Source organism: Spinacia oleracea, chromosome 2, assembly GCF_020520425.1.
Source record: "Spinacia oleracea cultivar Varoflay chromosome 2, BTI_SOV_V1, whole genome shotgun sequence".
In the NCBI taxonomy this organism is placed as follows: domain Eukaryota; kingdom Viridiplantae; phylum Streptophyta; class Magnoliopsida; order Caryophyllales; family Amaranthaceae; genus Spinacia; species Spinacia oleracea.
This window is the reverse complement of record NC_079488.1, coordinates 4,141,107-4,160,687: the sequence shown is the minus strand read 5'-3', so window position 1 is coordinate 4,160,687 and position 19,581 is coordinate 4,141,107. Positions and strand designations below refer to the sequence as shown.

The 19,581-nt window shown below is 31.7% G+C and overlaps 1 protein-coding gene across 1 annotated transcript; it reads right to left on the bottom strand.

The window, feature by feature from the left end:
• Positions 1-828: 828 nt before the first annotated feature.
• On the bottom strand, positions 829-11,607 carry LOC110803456 (probable metal-nicotianamine transporter YSL7). The gene is made up of 7 exons (XM_022008966.2): positions 11,151-11,607; positions 7,422-7,582; positions 6,159-6,256; positions 5,589-5,723; positions 4,090-4,279; positions 2,891-3,419; positions 829-1,520 (listed from the first exon to the last, which is right to left on the bottom strand). The coding sequence occupies exons 1-7, from the start codon at positions 11,491-11,493 to the stop codon at positions 976-978; spliced, it is 2,001 nt and encodes a 666-aa protein (XP_021864658.2). The 5' UTR covers positions 11,494-11,607; the 3' UTR covers positions 829-975.
• Positions 11,608-19,581: the final 7,974 nt, after the last annotated feature.

Genomic DNA, 19,581 nt, shown 5'->3' with positions numbered 1-19,581 from the left:
GGCAACGCACGATTCGACACGACCCAACAAAGCATGTTAAATTTAGTAAAATTAGGCTTAGGCACGACGGTCCAGCACAACGCTACACTACAACCCAACCCGACCCAACATGACGACTTATGGGTCTGGGCCCCATTTTGAAACTTTTGGCCCGACACGACATGATGCAATACTAAGCAGGCTAGGGTGGAATTGGGGCCATTTTGGTCCCACGACTCATGGGCTCAACCAAAAATTCAACCCGACCCACGACCATCTTTATGAATGACCTTACTAAGCTAAACTGTCACCTGACAAATGTATTTCCAGCTGGACTCATTAGAAGTGAGAGGGGATTGTAAGAGAAATTCTTACCTCCAAAAAAACTCTAGGTGGAGATTGATCCCATAACCTTGACGTTATGAGCGCAAACCTTTGTGTGATTGGTTTGTCTATCAATACAATACGAAAACATATATATACATATATACATACGGTATATTTAATTATCAATTAAAAAAGAAAAACATCCTTAACAAATTGAATTGTACTAGAATCTATCACAAAGGTTAACAACATTGCTAAGAGGGCTAGCGTGGGTTGGACCCATTTAGGCCCAAAACCGATGGGTTCAACCCAAAATTCAACCCAATCTACGGCCATCTTTATTTTCAGCCAGTTTATAGGCTAGACTTATTGGAAGTGAGAGGGTATTTTAAGAGAAATTCTCACGTCCCATTAAACCTCTAATGGAATTTGATAACATAACCTTTGAGGCTATAAGGGAAAATCTTTGTGTGTTTGGTTTGTTTAGCAATAACAATAAAAATACATACATATTCTTCTATATACTAGAATCTATATTCTTATTTATCAATTGTAACAATAGTAAGCAAAAAAAAAAATCCATAACAATTGTATTGTACTAGAATCTATCACAAAGGTTAACAAGATTGCTAGACAAAATGAGCACAAATTGATGTAATGTAACTAGAACTAGCTAGAAACAACTTGGAGACAAAGAGGTGGTTTAACACCAGCCAAAGCAAGTATAGAACTTGGCAAAGACCATATTCCATCACCACATATCAACCCAGACGCGACAGCAGGCGCGTATATATCAGCATTAGCCTTATTCTTGTACTCCCACAAAAACAATATCAAACTACCAAGGCACATATCAATAGCAAAGTAACCACCAAGGTAGAAAGGTATAGCCATTGCCATTGGAATTGGTATAAATCTTGAATACTTTTCCCCAACAATGTCTTTTAACCCATTTATGGCTAATGCAATAATTGCACATATTATGCATAAGGTTAGACAATGTTTAGGTAATGAACTTATTCCTTCAACTCCAAGTAAGGCTATGTTTCGATAGAGGGATGCAAATGGGGCTGGATATTGGGTTTTTGGTAACCCTAGATCTGGGTATGCCATGTAGAATATCCAGAATACACATGGTGATATTACACAACCCATTGCTGTTCCTATTATTTGGCTCACAAACATTGATCTTGGTGATGCTAGTGTCATGTAACCTGTTTCAATTCATTCACAATTTTGATAAGAAAAATATACAATAGTTAGTGAGACAATCTTTAATTTGGAGTTCTACTAGGAGTACAAATAGCCAACGAGACGGGTTGGGTGGGTCATGGGTTGGTTTAGTGGATCGTGGTCTGGAATAGTTGACACACGATCAACACACTGAAAGTCAAGGTGGGTCGGGCCGTGGACTGTGTTGGAAAAACTTTTCACAAAGTACGTGATGGGTCGTGGTGGGTTGTGCGGGTCGAGTGAGTCAAGTGGGTTTGGAGAAATTTTGAGGTCTGGTGTAATCCGATTCAGTGGGTTTAGCATGTTTTGGGCTGATGTGGGTCAAGTAGGTTTGGATATTACCTAAACATTAAAAAAAATTTAAAATTCATATGAACTTAAATTAATTAATTTATACTACTCATTACTCACGTAAATGTAGATATATACTCCCTCCGTATTTTTTTAAGAGATACATTTGTCTTTTCCGGCCGTATTTTTTTAAGAGATACACTTGCCATTTTTGGTAACTTATCAACCCCACCACCTAATTAAATAATATATCTACTACACTTTATGACCCACCATCCAATTAAAAAATAATTTTACAACTACACCCACCCCACCCCCACCTCCACTTGTTCAAAAGGACATGGTCCCCAATGTACTTATTTATTAAAATATCTACCCCAACCCCACTTCTTTTATTCTTCTTAAGACCCGTGCCCAACCAAGTGTATCTCTTAAAAAAAAAAACGGAGGGAATATATATACTTCCTCCGTTTCTTATTAGATGACACAATAAGACTTTTGACACTAGTCACACAAGTTCCTTTGATTTTCTTTTGTGATTTATTATTAAGAAAAATCATAGTTATGTGGGGTCTTATTAGATTCGTCTTAATGAATATATTTTAGATATCAACTTTATATAAAAAAAATTCTTATCCATAATTGAACACACTAATGTTTGAAATCATGCATTAGCAAACGTGCTTAAAAAATGTGTCAATCTAAAAAAGACCGGAGGAAATATGTTTAAACAATAAAATTAAAATTTACTAGCATTTTAAACATACAAAATAGTTTAAATTAGGATGGTGGGTTGAGTAGGTCACATGGTTAGATGGGTTAGGTTGTGTTCATGGGTTGAGTGTGCCATGGTGAGTTGTATCGGGTCAGGTGGGTTGTGTTTTGTGCATTGGGTGGGTATAGTATGCTTTGGTAGCTGTGTTGGGTCAGACGTGTTTTATCACGGGTCATATATGATCCAGCCCACGTAACCAACTATGGACTGTGTGTCAGGGTGGGTTGGGTGAAACCCGACCCACCCGCCAATCTCTAAATTCTAACCAGAAGAAACAAGTCTAACCTGTTTTGAAATCTTGTGTGAGATCCGAAGCAGTAGAAACAATATTCATCATAACACCACAAGCAGCAAGTCCAGCAACAATCCCACCATGAGAAGCACCAGCCCAACCACCAATAACAAATATAGCCAACTTCCCGTACGTCGACGCCAACGACCAGTCAGTCAAACCAGCACCATAAGCATTACAAAAGGCCAACAATGGTGCAACAATATACATGACCAAAACATGGTACCATTTTAGCTGGTGAAATATCAGTGGAAGTACACCAATGGAGATTGCAGCAATTGCTACATACCCAGAAACTGCTGCATAAGTTGGGATTATGTCTTTCAGGAAATACTGTGTTCTTCTTTGGTCATCGAATGATAATGATTCAGAAGTGGGAACTTCAGATGTATTGTTTGATGGAAGAATTGTATCTGAGTTTTTTTGTTTGTATTGTTTGGATAAACCTAATATTGATTGATAGGAGACTTTGATGAAGTTGTAGAGTCCATCTGCTAGGATGATTGCTATTGCAATAAAAATCTGCAACCAATAAGGACAGTGAAGTAACTGATTAAACCGCAAAGCACACCAGGAAAAGTAAGAAAACTTACCGAAAACATTCACACCTGTCCAGACCAGACCAGACCAGAAAAGTAAAAAACATTAACACCAGTTCAGACCAGACCATAAAAGCAAAAAACAATCAAAAAAAACATTCAGACCAGATAAAAAACTAGAAAAATCAGAACTTATGAGGTGAAGATAACAAGGCCTAAAAACTCAACAATGTACATGATTAGGGCTAGTTATTGGACGGGTCGGGTCAGGGTCGATGCGGGCCAAAAGCGGGTCGGGTAACGAAAGGGTCAATTTGTGGGTCAATAATGGGCGAGTCGAAAGCTGGTCGCGGGTCAACATCGGGTCAGTAAATTTTTATTATTTTGGCAAATGATTTCCATAGTTTTACTTTAACTCACATTTTCACATTAACTTGGTTTCCGAACACATTGTTAGTCTTGTTTCAAAACATTTTGATCAGAACAGAAAAATCATACCACATCAAACTAGAAAAAGCAAAAAGCACTTACATAAAACATTCAGATCATATCTGATCAAATCAGAAACTAGAAAAATCAGACCAAACCAGAACATAAACTAAAAAAATCAAACTAGATCAGGTGAAGAGAACAAGACATAAATAAAACCTTACCTTATAGCCTTGTAGACCATGAAGGTTGTCATCACTAAGGCTTTTATCATACCAATGACCTTTTTGTTTCTCAATGAGAGGCCACATGATACCGTATGATACAATTGCTCCAAGTAGTAGAGATATATTAACAAGATATGGGCAAATCATCCCCACACCCACATATGTTGCAGAAAAATCAAAGTAAAACCTGCAATTACATACATCAAAGGTAAAGTTAGAAGCCGACTGAATCTGTTGCATCTAAGACGTGATATCCAACTTCTAATCAGTTTTAGTGACATTTCTGAATACAATGACATTTCCTTTGTAGAAGGCAATTTTTCGGGCAGTGTTGGTGTCATGAATTAGGGGTGAAAGTTTGGTAGCAAAAAACCGAAAATCGAACAGAACTGAACAAGAAATTCTGTCCGGTTTGGACTAAGAATTTTTTTAAAAAATGGTTTTATGGTTTGGATTGGACTAAAATGTCTGAAACCGAATAAACTGAACTAAAACCCAATAAATCGAACTTGGCTAAAAAAGTAAAAAGTATAATAAGGGCCTGAAAATTGGCTAAAAACATGTATAATATAGGCCCAAAAACAAGCCCAAATGAAAGGCTCGTGAAAATTCGATTTTATGGTTTGGATTGAACTGAAAATTAAAAATCCGTTTTTGTTTGATTTGGATTAAAAAGGTTATTTGGTTTGGATTCTGTTTCAAAAAATGAAAACCAACTTAGTTCGGTTTGGATTCGGCTTGGACCTTAATCCAAACCGAAAACGAACTTTCACCCCTATCATGAATGGATTTAAGTTTTCGCCACATGAACTGTGAGATGCTATGCTTGATACTATGCCAGGAAGCCGGCTGAGTCTGTTGCATCAAAGATGTGATATCCACCCCCTAATCAGTTTTAGTGACATTTCAGAAAACAACTGCATTTTATTTATAGAAGGCACTATTTCGGCCAGTGTTGGTGTCACATGAAGTGTGAGTTGCTATGCTCGGTAATAACTCGATCTTTAGATGATGTATATTTTGGTGACTTGTTAACGTAATGGTGAAGCGACTCTTTTCTTTCAACAAAAAATGACATATATACTCCCCTTGTCCCCCTTACTTGGAACAATTTGACTGGCACTTTTGACAAACTACTAGTTTGACTGTAATTAAACGTAATTATATGTTACTAAAAACTTAAAAATTTGATATTTGAAAAATGTATATTTAAAACTAATCCAACAACATATTACTCCGTACAAAACAACATTTGATTTTTATATATTACGTAATAGTAAGAAAATTTGGTCAAAATTAATGTATAATGTAAAAGTCAAACTATTGCAAATATTCAAGAAGGGAGGGAGTAAGCTTAACTCAAAATTAATTTAGGGAAAACAAAAATAAAAATAAAATATAGAGTTTCATTTTTATTTTGTTTTTGGTCAAAATGAGTCACTGCATTAACTAATAAGTAATCAGCATCACAATATAGAGTTTCATTAATGACTTACTTTTGCTGATAGGCTTTTAAACCAAATGTAGGAAAATTCGAAAATCCACAATCATCTCCTCCTGTGAAGAACCATTGGACGAAACCCCACACAAAGCTTAATGTGAAATATTTCCCCAACATTTTCACCTTCTTCCTGTAATCAAAACAAAATAAAGAAAAGTTTGATGAAATCCGTTAAGAGGACGTGAATATACAATATTTTATAAAATTAAGGTGGTAAATATAAAATTACATTTTATAAAGTTGTAAGTATCACATTACAAGAATTCGTATCTTTAACGACAAACTAATTACGACGGGGCTAATTATTAAACAAACCATCGTACATGTCTTTTATGACGGATTAACGACGAGATTTTTCATTAATGACGGCCCCCTTTTATGACGGGTTCGCGACAGCACATCCCGTCATTAATCAACGATTATTGGTCTCTAATAACGGAATTTCCCATCGTTAATGGTACAATTTCTTACAGTATTAAAACTAGTAATTTAAAAGGTGGTAAATAACAAATCATGTAACTTAAAAGGTGGTAAATATAAAAATATCCTCAGATAAAAAACATACTTGGCTATGATGGCACCCTCTGGAGTGTGGAAGCTGTTGATGAGATGGGCAGTAGCAGTTCCACTCGGGTAAACAAGTTTGTAGTCAATAATCATAATCTACATGCAAAAATATTAATTGAGCATCCATTAGCAATTCTAAATAACGTTACAGAATGGTAAGATACTTAGGTTGGGTGAGTAAATAAAAACCTATAAATGGAAACGTTTAAATTATTTAAACGGGACAAATAAAAGAAGCGGAGGGAGTATTCGTGTATTAACTTTAGATTATAGGAAGTATGGAACAACACTTTAATTTAACATATACTTCATCCGCTCTTATTTAGCTGACTACTTGCATTTCTTATCACGTTTGAATATACACATTTTTCTATCACTAAGATCGGGGTGAATTATATTTAACAAGATCTTACATTATTACATTTTAGTCTACGCGCGCATAAATAACAAAATCCGATCAGATGAGGGTTTGTGAATATTGCTAAAGTCAAACTATGTCAGCTAAATAAGAATGGAAGAAGTTGATAGTTGTGAAAGTTGTGTGCAACGAAATTAAGTAAAAACTATGTGACATGCTCAGCTCAGTTCGGGAGAATTCAGTTCAGTTCAGTTCAGTTCAAAAGAACAAGGTCTTAGGTCATGTTCTCTTCACCTTATTCTTGTTACTTATTGGATCAGATCTTATCATACCATACCAGACCACCAACATTCAGACTAGACCATAGAGTCGGCAAAATCTGACCCAACTCACCATCTTAACCCGAACCCAACCCAATAATAAAGAGTTGGATCAAGATTTTCAACCTGTTTAATCATAATCTAGATGCGAAATATTTATCATCCATTAGCATTTCTAATTAACATAGACCTGATCAAATGGCGGGCCGGACCGGGTTCGGGACGGACCGAGGCAAAAAAATCAGACTGTTATGTCGGGCTGGGCCATGCCTGTCCAAGATTTGGGCCAAAAATTGTGCCCCATACCCGCTATTTCAGGCCTAAAATACCAGACTTTTCAGGTTATTTTCGAGCCCGGCCAAATTTATAACTAAAATGTGTAGTTTTATGTTTCCCAAACCCGCCAAAAAAATTAAAATTGTCGGACCGGGCCGAGCCTAAAAACTGGGCCGAAAAACTCTATCCAAACCCGCCAAATTTTGAGCCGGGTTAGACCGGCGGGCCGAGCTCATCTTGATATTCAGTTCAGTTCAATTTAAATAAATAGGGTCGTAGTCTATAAATAAGAACGAGAAAAACGTACCTTACGGAGGGGAACAACGGAAAAAAGGCCGATGAAGCTAACAACAAAGAGAAAGCCAATCATCCAACCTAAAGAAGGTGTCTTGATATCATGTATAAAGGCTTTATCTCCTTGTGATGCAATTCTCTCACTCATCCCAAGTACGTAACTCGCCGCACCTCCTGTTTGTTTGTTCAAAATTGATTAATTAATTACCACACTGCCTAATTAAACTATGTTTATTGAATTATTGATAGCAAATTAAAGTATGTACCAAGTAGTTTGTTCAAATTTATTAATTAAAACATTGGCTAATTAATCTACAAAGTAGTATGTTGTACTACCTCCGTTTCAGAAAGTTTTTTACGCTTTGGAAAATGTGTCCAAAGTATAAAAAATTTGACCGTAAATTCTCACCATTATATACATCAAAACGTTACATGTAAGATCTTGTTATATTGGTCTCGGGATATATTTTCAGAATATCAAATTTTTATAATTTTTTCACATACGAAATTGGATATATTAGTAGTTAAATATTGCATTGAAGTCCGTGCAAATAGTAACTGTAAAGATCTTTTTGAAACGGAGGTAGTATGTACTTCTATTAGTACATGTTTATGTTGTCATGCAGGAATTAATGCATTTAGTCATATACGTAGTACTACATCCGTTTCACAAAGATCTTTACAGTTACTATTTGCACAAATATTAAGACAAAAGTAGAAAATGTGGTTGAATATAATAAAATATGGATAAAGTAAGAAAAAATGAGTGAACAGTTGTAAATATTGTGGTGTAAGAAGGGTAAGGTGGTAAATTTCATGTTCAAAAATAGAATAAAATAAAGTGTAAAGAACATTATTAAACAGACTAAAACGAAAAGTTTAAAGATTGTTTTGAAACGGAAGTAAGTTTAATTTTAGAAAATATAGCAATGTACAAAGTTTAATTTAAGAAAATATAGCAATGTACGAAGTATTAATTTATGTTACTTGGACTTTTCATTTTATATCAATTAAGGAATGCTTTAGTCATATAGGTGTACAAAGTTTAATTTAAGAAAATATAGCAATATATTAATCTATGTATGTTACTCGAACTCTTTATTTTATATCAACTAGCTTTTGAGCCTTTCATAAAACGGGCTGTTGTATAGTGGTTGCTCAGATGTCTTTTGAAGTATTAATTAGTGAGTACTTCTGATTTTTGGTAATATATGAATTAAATAGAGGTGTAATTTGAAGGTTGGAAAAATATAAAATTATATGTTGAATAAATATTGGATGTTAAAGGGGTGGAGTGGAAGAGACTAATGAGTATATTAGATTATTAATAACTTGATGTTGAATAAGTAAAATGGAGTGAAAGAGGCATTAGAAGTTGTAAATCATAAAAACAATAAAGAAAAATTGGAAAAAACAAAAAAATAAAATGATGGATGAAATGAGAGATGCCACATGGCTTCTAATAATGAGATGTCACATGACTTCTAATAATCTATGGTGTTCCTAGGTATAGACTATGTATAGATTATGTACATGTATCAGATCTTTTGACACTCGGATATAGATTAATGGGTATGGACACACAACACTTCAATTCATGTTTGGCTAAAATCAAGAATTTTTTTCATAATTTAAACGATTTGGATTCGTCACTCCAAAACTCATTTTACAATAATTGCAACTTCTAGTCCAATATTTTAAGCTTAGCTAGACCTTCTTAACACTTTGGATATATAGGTCGGAAATGGAATTTTATTTAATTCCCTATTATGTTACCAATATTATTATTTTTAGTGCATCCAGGTGTATAATATTTTCAGTAGAATATTTTTAATTATTATTTAAATGAGTTGTTAATTGACAACAAAGATAGCTAAAATAGAAAGCACAGCTAATGATATGATGTAACTATTCACCCAAATAAAAATAGCTTAAAATAGAAATATTCCACACTAATTTTAGAAGAAAAAAAATGCAATCATTTAATTTAGGAAAAAACGAATTAAAGAGTAATGCCAGATGAGTAGATGAATACGTGACATATATCATTGATCCAATTACAAAACTTTGTCCAAAATTGTAACCATGATTTTTGGAATTCAGTTACGTTAAATTAAAATTAATGGTATAAGAAATATCAACGGAGTCTTTGTCTTATGGTTATAAGAAATACATGAATTTTCGAAGACAATTTATTTATTTATTTAAGTCTATTCCACCACATGCATGCGAGTTGTATTCTGCTTGTTTGAGTATGCCTTGGGCGAATTTGTGTGCAATTTTTTCGGGTGTAAAAATATTTTTAGGCAAAATTTTTATTAAATTTTTTTTTTTGTTTTTTTTGCCAATAAATTACAAGAGCAATAAAATAACAAACGGGTTGGAGGATAAACCTGAGAACTATCGTCCGCAGACCCTCGATTTTAGTCAATTAATTATCATAGTACCACAAGCTCTCATTGAAGCCATCGATTTTAACCACTCGGTCAATTGTTTATCATGGTACCGGCCACAAGCTCTAATCCTTCTTGTTTGCCTCAATAATGACTAATAAAAATGAAATTTTAATCCAGAAGTTTGTTCGGTGTCGGTTTTTATTTAATTTTTCAGTTGTATTTTTATAAAACTATATAACCAAGATATGAAAACGTAGTTTCCAGTTTTACGATTAATATAGGTATGATTACTTTTTAGTTAATGATTAAATCTAAATTATATGACTTACAAAAACTAAAAAACTATGGAGTTAAAAACTAAAAACTAGTAGTTAAATCGAACGAGCCCTAAATTATCGTCAAAACATGTAGTATTGAAATCCCATGATATTTACAAAATAGTCCCCATTTACCCAAAAACAAAAGTTGGATTTCTGGTGAAAATAACAATGTGAATAGAAAAAGCTAAAATCAGACGTTATGAACAAGAAATTTCAGATTTAATTGCATATTAAACTGTTTTTTTAATTTTCTTTATTTTACTATTTAGCCGGAAAGACAAAATATATAAAGTACAACAGATTAGTAACTGAGACTTATTGTACACACGCATTCAATTTTAACCATCAATACCTCATTGGTATTACAACGTGAATAGATAATTACGTTATAAACAAGAAATTTCAGATTTAATTGTATATACAACCGTTTTTTCTTTTTACTATTTAACCAGAAAGGCATTATAAATTACAAAGTGAAACCTGAGACCTATCATTTAACTGTCAATAGTTCAATACCTCATTGGTATTACAATGTGAATATATTATTACGTTATAAACAAGAAATTTCAGATTTAATTGCATATAAAACTGATTTTTGTATTCTATTTTTACTATTTAGCCAGAAAAACAATTAATATAAATTACAAATTGAGACCTGAGATCGACCTATCGTACACAGGCGTTCAATCTTAACCGTCAATACCTCATTGGAATTACAATTTGAATAGATAATTACGTTATAAACAAGAAATTTCAGATTTAATTGCATATAAAACTGTTTTTTTTTAATTTTTTTTTATTATTTAGTCAGAATGGCAATATAAATTATAAATTAATACACATCTATCGTATACAGGCGTTCAATCTTAACCTCTAAATCAAGACCTCATTGGTATTGCATATGAAATCGTAAATATACTATTATCAACAACAAATTTCAGATTAAAATGCATATAAAAAAACTGTTGTCTTTTTCTTTCTTCTTTTTTTTGCAAATGAGCCAGAAAGACAATATAAATTACTAACCCGAGAAGGCGATGCCGGAAGAAGCAACAACGCAAGTCTGAATAACAGTATTTTCTTGACGAGTGAAAGGTTGTTTAAGATAACCAGATTTATCTAACAACGTTGTCCAAGTTTTAACGAAGAAGAAACCCAATAAACCGGCGCTAACACTAAGCGACGGTATAATTCCGGTGGTAAGATTGAGTTTCATTACAATGAATGTAAATAGAATGCTTAACACGAAACTAACGACAAATGCTCGTATCGTTAATTGTTGTTCCCATTTCGGCACTTCTGATCCCTCAAAATCCTTCTCTACCGACGTCATTTCCGACGCCGATGAAGCGTCGATTTCGAGCGCCATTGTTGTAATGACGCCTTTAGGGTTTAGGGGAATTGATTTGAGGGTTTTTTTTTTGGGTTGTTGGTTTGTTTGGGAAATGGGTAAGGGAGGAGGTTGGAAATGAATATTCTAATACAATAATTACTCTTGGTGAAAATCAAATAGATTTTTTTCAATGTCCTATTTAAAAGGAAAGATTCATGTTTGACAATTAGCGAGTAGCGGTAGTGGTTTGAACTAGCAGGTTTGATCAACTATCGCGTTGTTTGTATTAATTAGATGATTTGATTAGATACGGGTAGTCGTAGCGGTTTGAATTGAATGGTTTGACTATCGGTTTGTATTAATTAGATGGTTTGATTAGATATTATAAGCGAGTTAAATGAAAGTGTTTAGTAAATAGCGTTTAGCGGTGAGTCGTTTGATTACATAAAATGACATAAAAGGACATTGTTACATTTAACTATATGTGGTAATATTCTTGAAATCAATAATTAAATGAAAATTTTGAATTCTAATACTATAATAATTGGTGACAATTTAAATCAAATGATTTCATTAATGACCTATTTAAAAGGAAAGCAAAATTTTCTTTTTTTTTAAAAGATTTACACGGACTATATGGTATGAATGTACGATTACTAAGAGAAATTATTCGCACACCATTTTGATTTTTTATACTATTCACACTATGACTTTGATCAATTTTTGTAATTCATGCGTAACAAAAATTATATTCGTAAGAGATACTGTTAGATTTGTATCGATAAATATTTTCTAAATAAAAAAATTACACATAATTGAGACATTAAGAGCAAGATCAAGGGGGTCTTATCTTAAGATGTTCTTCATTTGCCATGTCAGCATTTCATTAATATTAAATAATTAAATTATTGTTAAGACTCCTTAAGATTCAATCAAATTTAGCTCTTCACCCATTAAATAATTTAAGACTTGTAAATTTATGTAAAATATCATTTTATTTTTTAATTTAACTCACATACCAAGTCTTAAATTGAGTCTTAATTTTTCAAAACTCACTTTAAGACTTTGATAAGACTTGTCTACTTCAATGCTACAATTTTTATATGTCTGATCTTAAGACTGATGAATCATATGCCATGTCAGCACAATTCATGTCTTAAGACTTGGGGTTGATCATGCTCTAAGAGCCAAAGTAATGTATTGGAGAAGTAAAAGACAACCTTGGTTTTTCACATTCATTACAAATAGGACAAATTGTTTTTACCACCTACAAAATCGAAAAATTATTTTGTACCACCTAAAAAATTAAAACTTGTATTTTACCACCTGAAAACGAAAAAACAGATGAAAAATTTATGTATGGCTACCTAATTCAACTTCCATTCAATGTTTTACACTCCATGTGTGATTTTCTTTAACTTTTTCACCCTTATATCTAACTTTCATTAAATTTTCTCAATTGTGTGAGTTAATAGTGGTGAAAAAATATGTAAATTCATGAAACATAAGGAAGTTGGGGGAAGAGAATAGAGTTAAATATATACATGAAATCATGGAATAATATAACATATAAGAAGTATTACCGTTATTGCCCCCCTACATACATAACATTTTCATATATTTTTCCATTTTTCATGTGGTTAAAAACAACTTTAAATTATTATTTTTAGGTACGTGGTAAAATGCAAGTTTTAGTTTTTTTGGTGGTAAAAAATAATTTATTCTTATAAATATTGCATGTTCACCAAAAATAAAAATTATACATATGGCAAATATAATTATTGAAACTATAATTGATGGTTTAGATATTAGAAATACAATAGGTTATGTCCCATACAACATACTAATGTTACAAAATACTTTCTCTATTTTGTTTACTTACATCATTTGATGTTTCACGTTTGTCAATGCAATATATTAATATATCTAATTATACATTTGTTAAAATTATAAAAATTTGATATTTTGAAAAAAAATATCTCACATAACTGTATAATTCATTATGTAAAAATCAATATAAAAAAATTGATAAAAGAAAGTGTGTGAATATACTAAAGATCGATATTATTATATTACTTTTATTATTTGAACAATTGCATTCTGAAATTGGAATATACGGAGTATAAGTGATGGATTTTACTTTATTTAGACAATCTTCTACATATATAGTAGTTCGTAAACAATATTTTGTGACTCATACTGGAAGGCACTGATGCATACGAGATTCAATCATCATATATACGTTCAGACTACCTTCCAGACTCTCCTTCATATTAGGGATAAAACGTCACGGAATCATACTCCTTTATATATAGACTATGCAAGCTAAATTAGCGTATAGAAAAAAAAAATATCCTATCCTATTATTGGAATTTCTATATATGTGAAAATTCTATTCTATTTAACAAAAAATTGTTTGATGATTGCATATTAATTAATCCTTCACCCTAATTTTTTTTGTTACATAATAATTGTAATATTATCTTCGTTGTATAAGCCATTTCCCCTATTTAAAAAAAAATGGCAGTCAATAAGATGTTTGCTCTAATGGTATTGATTGTCACAACTGTTAGCCTAATATCAACATCGTCAGCAATTCCAGGAAAAACTCCTTATAATCGTAAGTCTTAAAACATTAATTGTCCTGTCATTTGTGATTAATTATAAGCTTAAAGAATAAAATTCTAACAACGAAAAAGTCGTCCTCGTATTGGTGGATGTCAATTAGGTTAATTAGTTGATAAAGTCTTAAAACATAATACCCAAAATATGGGATTGAATCTCGTTTATATCATTTGTCGGTTTGTCTTTCGTGGCTCTCTCTACACCAAAAAGTAAAATAAAAAATAGTCATTGTTATGGCCAAAATGGTAAATCACAACCTACCAGTGTTGTACTTTTTGGTGTAAAGGGAGCCACAAAGGCAATGGTGCGGACGGATCGAGATTCAATTGTCAGGTCTTAGACTAGGTGTGGTATGTATGCTATGTTCGTACTCCCTGCATTGTTTTTAAATGCATTACTTTGATTTTGAAACTATTCATATATTAAGTTTGACTTGATTTTTTTTAACAATGTATAAAAATTAAATGTTATTATATAAAATGTTGTTGGATTTAGTGACAATACATATTTTCATAATATAAACTTTTTATAATTTCTCCAAATAGAAAATTGGAGATATTTTATTGCTAAGTATACGATTCAAGTAATGCATTAAAAAATAAAAGGGAGTAATCTAATCTAATATGGAGTAATCCGCATCTATACTAATATATTAAAAATCGTTAATAATCAAATCTATGTGACACATGACACGCACGTAATAATACTCCAATTTTCCATGTCATACACATATATTTATATAAAAATGATAAATATGTGTTTTACAAGTCTTAAACCCGTGACTTCTCATTTGTAAACCAAATAATTTACCACTAATCCAAACAAATTATATGTCATCTTTTTATAACAAAATATAATAATTATTGAATTATTTGAAATTGGTATACATGTATAACTCGGGGCATCGCCCTTACCCAATACTAGTATATAATTAAAGCGCGTATATTTCTTGAGATATTAGAGCATCACATAAGCAAGAATATTAAACATTTTTTTTTCTTTCTCCTAATATTATGTTGTTGGCAAATAATTGATTCAGCACAAGCCAGTGAAGGAGACAGACCAATTATTCCTGAAAACTGTTTTGCATTTGATTTTGGAATAAAATGCAATCACAAAACCAAAGGGGAATGTGTGAAGAAGTGCAATGAGCTTCAAGCAGCGGATAGTCATTGTCAAGATGATGGAAAATGTTGTTGCGATTATTAAATTAATAAAATAACTAGTTTTTATCCCGTGTTATATACAGATATTTTTATCTTTAAGATTAAAATCTAAAAGTTGTCACATTCAAAATAGGTTGGTCATTTGGATACTTATTTAATTAAGTTATTTCAACGAAATTGTATGTAGAAATCATTAACATAATACCTGTTAGATCGAAATAACAATCTATATTTACTTATTAAGAGTACATGTAAAAAGTGTATTTGCATTTTGTTTCATATTTTGTTATAAATATAAATACATGGAGTGGCTTCTTACGTTTCTTTTAAATTGGCTTGTACGTTATTAAATAGAAGTATAGATTTTAAGAATTTTGATATTGTTTGAATAATTGCAATATCAAATTGCAATCTCAAAACATTCACTAAAGTTGCAACTTTCAATGGAAAATATTCTAAGGGCTACTTTGATTTGACGTAAAAAAAAATTCATTGAAAAATGATTTTCAATGGAAAACATTTTCCAAGAAAAAACACTATTTTGAATCAGATTTCCGTTGTTTGATTCTTTACCAAAAAAAATTATGAAGAAGGAAACAGGAAAACATGAAAGAAGATTGATGGGAATTACTCCCTCCATTCCCTTTTGTTCTTCCCCTAAAGAATGTTGGGTGTGGTTTAAGAAAACTGAATCTTGGTTTGTATTGGGATGTGAGTAATGATTGGGTGTAAGAGTAATGATTGGGTGTAAGAGATTATATATTTAAAATTAAGTGGAGAGAGAAAAAATATTTTAAAAAATAAGATAAATGGGAGATATTTTATTATTAATACAAAAAACATCAGATTAACCAGAAAATCAACAAAAGTTCAAACCAGAAAAATCAACAAACAAAATCATCAAAAATTCGAAAAAAAAAAATCAAGAAAAATCCAAAAAATTAACCAAAAAAACCCCAGAAAATGACAAATCAACCAAAAAACCCAGAAAATCGTCAAACCCAGAAAACAAAAAACTCCAAAAAATCGACATACCCAGAAAATTCAATCCAAAAAACTGACAAAAAAATAGACCAAAAAAATCAGAAAAAATCAACCAAAAAATCGACCAAGATAGAGGCAAAAATTCGACCACATTAACCCAAAAATTCGACAAGAAATTCGACCAAAATCAACCCAAAAATTCACCAATAAATCAACCTAGAAAATCGACAAAAATCATCCCTAAAATTCGACCAAAAAAATCAGAAAAATTAAACCAAAAATCGACCAAGATCAAGGCAAAAATTCGACCAAATCAACCGAAAAATTCGACCAAAATAAACCCAAAAAATCAACCAAAATTCAACCCAAAATTCCACCAAAATCAAAAAAAAAAATCGAAAAAATCGACCAAAAATCCCGAACAAAAACCATCCAAAAATTCAACAAAAAATAACCCAGAAAATCGTCAAAAGTCAATCCAAAAAATTCGAAATAAGAACACAAAAATAAATTCATACCAACATGATCTCAATATAACGATTTTGAAGATTTAGAGGTCAAATTCGACCATGAAAACTCTAGATCTAGGGTTTTCATGGTCGAATTTCACCATCTAAACCCATAATACGTAGTGGTGGGGGCGGTGCCGGAGGCGGAATTGTGGTGGTGGTGGTGGTGGCGGCGATATTGAACGAGGAGAGAGAAAAGTGAGAGAGGAAGGAGGAGAGAGAGAGAGAAAAGTGAGAGGAGGAAGGAGGAAATGCAAGAACAGATGTTCTTGAGAGTAAGAAAATGAAGAGAGAGGGATAGTAAGATAATGAAGAGAGAGAGAGAAATCAGAAATGTGAGGAGGGTAATGAAGAGAGAGAGAGAAATCGGTTGAAGTGAAAGTGACGGTTGTGGGGTGGGGTTATGGGGGATGGGAAATTAATTAAATAAGGTGGGTGGGGTAAAAGTGGGTGGGAAAGGGTAGAATCTTAGGGTATTTTTTGTAAATAGTGGGGAATCTTAGGGTAAATTGGTAAAAAAACTATGGCCAAAAATAGTAAAGATTCAGTAGGGGAAGAACAAAAAGAAATGCTAAAAAAGGAAATGGGAAGAACAAAAAGGAATGGAGGGAGTAGAAGGAAGAGGAAGGTAAGGAAGAAAAGTTGAAAAATGTTTTCCTGATGGAAAATTATTTTTCATCCTTTGTCGATCAAACCAATAAACGTAAAGTGATTGAAAAGAGGAAAATCGTATCCAATAAAAACGTTTTACACCCAACTAAATGGAGCCTAAATGACACTGATACATACAAAATTCAATCGTTGTCAAATCTAATCTAATCTAATATATATACTCCTATTTGATGGGTAGAGTCCAAAAAAAAAAAATAGTCCTAAGATTGCCAACAAACGTATACTCCTATTTGATGGGTAGAGTCCAAAAAAAATAGTCATAATTATTAAAAAAATCAATTCCGATGGGTAGAGTCCAAAAAAAAAGTAGTCCTAATAATCCTATGCAAAATCAATTATTAGTCAATTTGTGCTATGAATCATTAATTCATATTGGAAGCCCTGTTTCTTCATTAATTCATACGGCTCTATGTATCAATTCGGGTACCAAACTTATGATCGAGAATTCTAATTAAATCACGAATCTAAGTTACCTACTAATACACTGCAATTCTTTAAGATATAAATTGGAAGTTCTAATCATAAAAATAAATTTTAAATAAGAAAACTAATTAGAGTTTATAAGATAGTAAATCTCTTTTTGTATGATGAAGTAGCTTGGTCGATATATATAAAGTTATAAACCATGATGGAGAATTACTCCCATCAAACCAACGTGGAGTATTAGTTATGCTTATTATTTTATTTTATATGTTTGGTTTGCTCTTATAAGTTCTTCTTTGATAGGTGAGTTTGATTATTTAATAGTTCATGGTAGGAAGTTACAATAATATTTTGATCATTTGTTCATGTTTATCAGGATATTTACGTGTCTTTTGAACATAAATCAAGGTATGTTTTTTATGATTTCTTTTTCAAATAATTATTAAAATTTAAGTAATAATACTTTGTTAAAAAGTCAATAAGTACTTTGTAGTACTTTGAAAAAAATAATACTTAATTCGTAAGATATGGTCAAAGACTGTTTACATTAACCTATTAGGTTACTAATTAGTGAAAATTTCATTGGTGATAAATAATGGCACAACAATATTTTGAAATAATTAAAACAGATAAAAACTTTATGAAAATAAGATATAGAGTAGTAGTTCATGTAACATTAATATGGAGTATTGAATATATATGAAAAAAATATTATTTAAAATCACATCAGAGTTTAACATTAGTTCAACTTACACTCACAAAATGTACAAATAAGCATGATTTTCTTTATCCAATTACGTAGTACAAACTATATGGTCCTACACTCCTACTCTACCTAAAAACATTTCTCTAACATATTGTTAAATTATCGAGTTTGAGTACATGTATATTGCAAAGGAAAATTTGGTAATATTAATCCAACCTTTGGCCGATTTTCTTTTATTAATCCCACCTACGACATATTTTTTAATAATCCCACCTTTACTATCCGACGACTTTTATTGGGCCTAAGTGGCCGGTAATCGGTGAAAAAGTCAACGAGATGGTGATGAATTGATGATGATGACTGAATATATCGAGAGAGAGTACTGCCATGTAGAGAAATAATGCCGCTTACAACAGTTTTATGACCTGTTGGGCCCAATAAAAGTTATTAGGTAATAAAGGTGGGATTATTAAAAAATATGTCGTAGGTGGGCTTAATAAAAGAAAATCGGTCAAAGATTGGATTAATATTACCAAATTTTCCTATTGCAAAAAGTATACTTCTTATATTGCTTGTATACAATTATGATGCGTGTTTACCGATAGAAGTCTGACTAGATTATATTTTTTTAAAAAAATAATCATTGTAATTGCGTGTTTACCGAAGATAAGATTTATTTCTGCTAAAAGTAATAATCAAATAAGTGCAAAACTAGAAAACGTCTACAAGGTCTGGCACAAATAGACAAAAAAAAGATTTCCATATAAAAAAAAAATATGATACTCCCTAATAAGGCTAGCCTACAAAGGCAATAGTTGGGTAAAGCTAAAATTTATAAGATCGTATTGATAAAAGATACTAAAATAAAAAATACTTTTATATCCCAACAATATGGATTATTGTTTTTCAAAAGACAAACTCATTATTTATATATATACCACGTAGGTTATTTAAACATTAGGAGGTTGCAATTAACATAGAATTAGTGGATTAATATATTACGTAGTATCAAAAGTTTGAAATGTACGAGTTTTTGAAT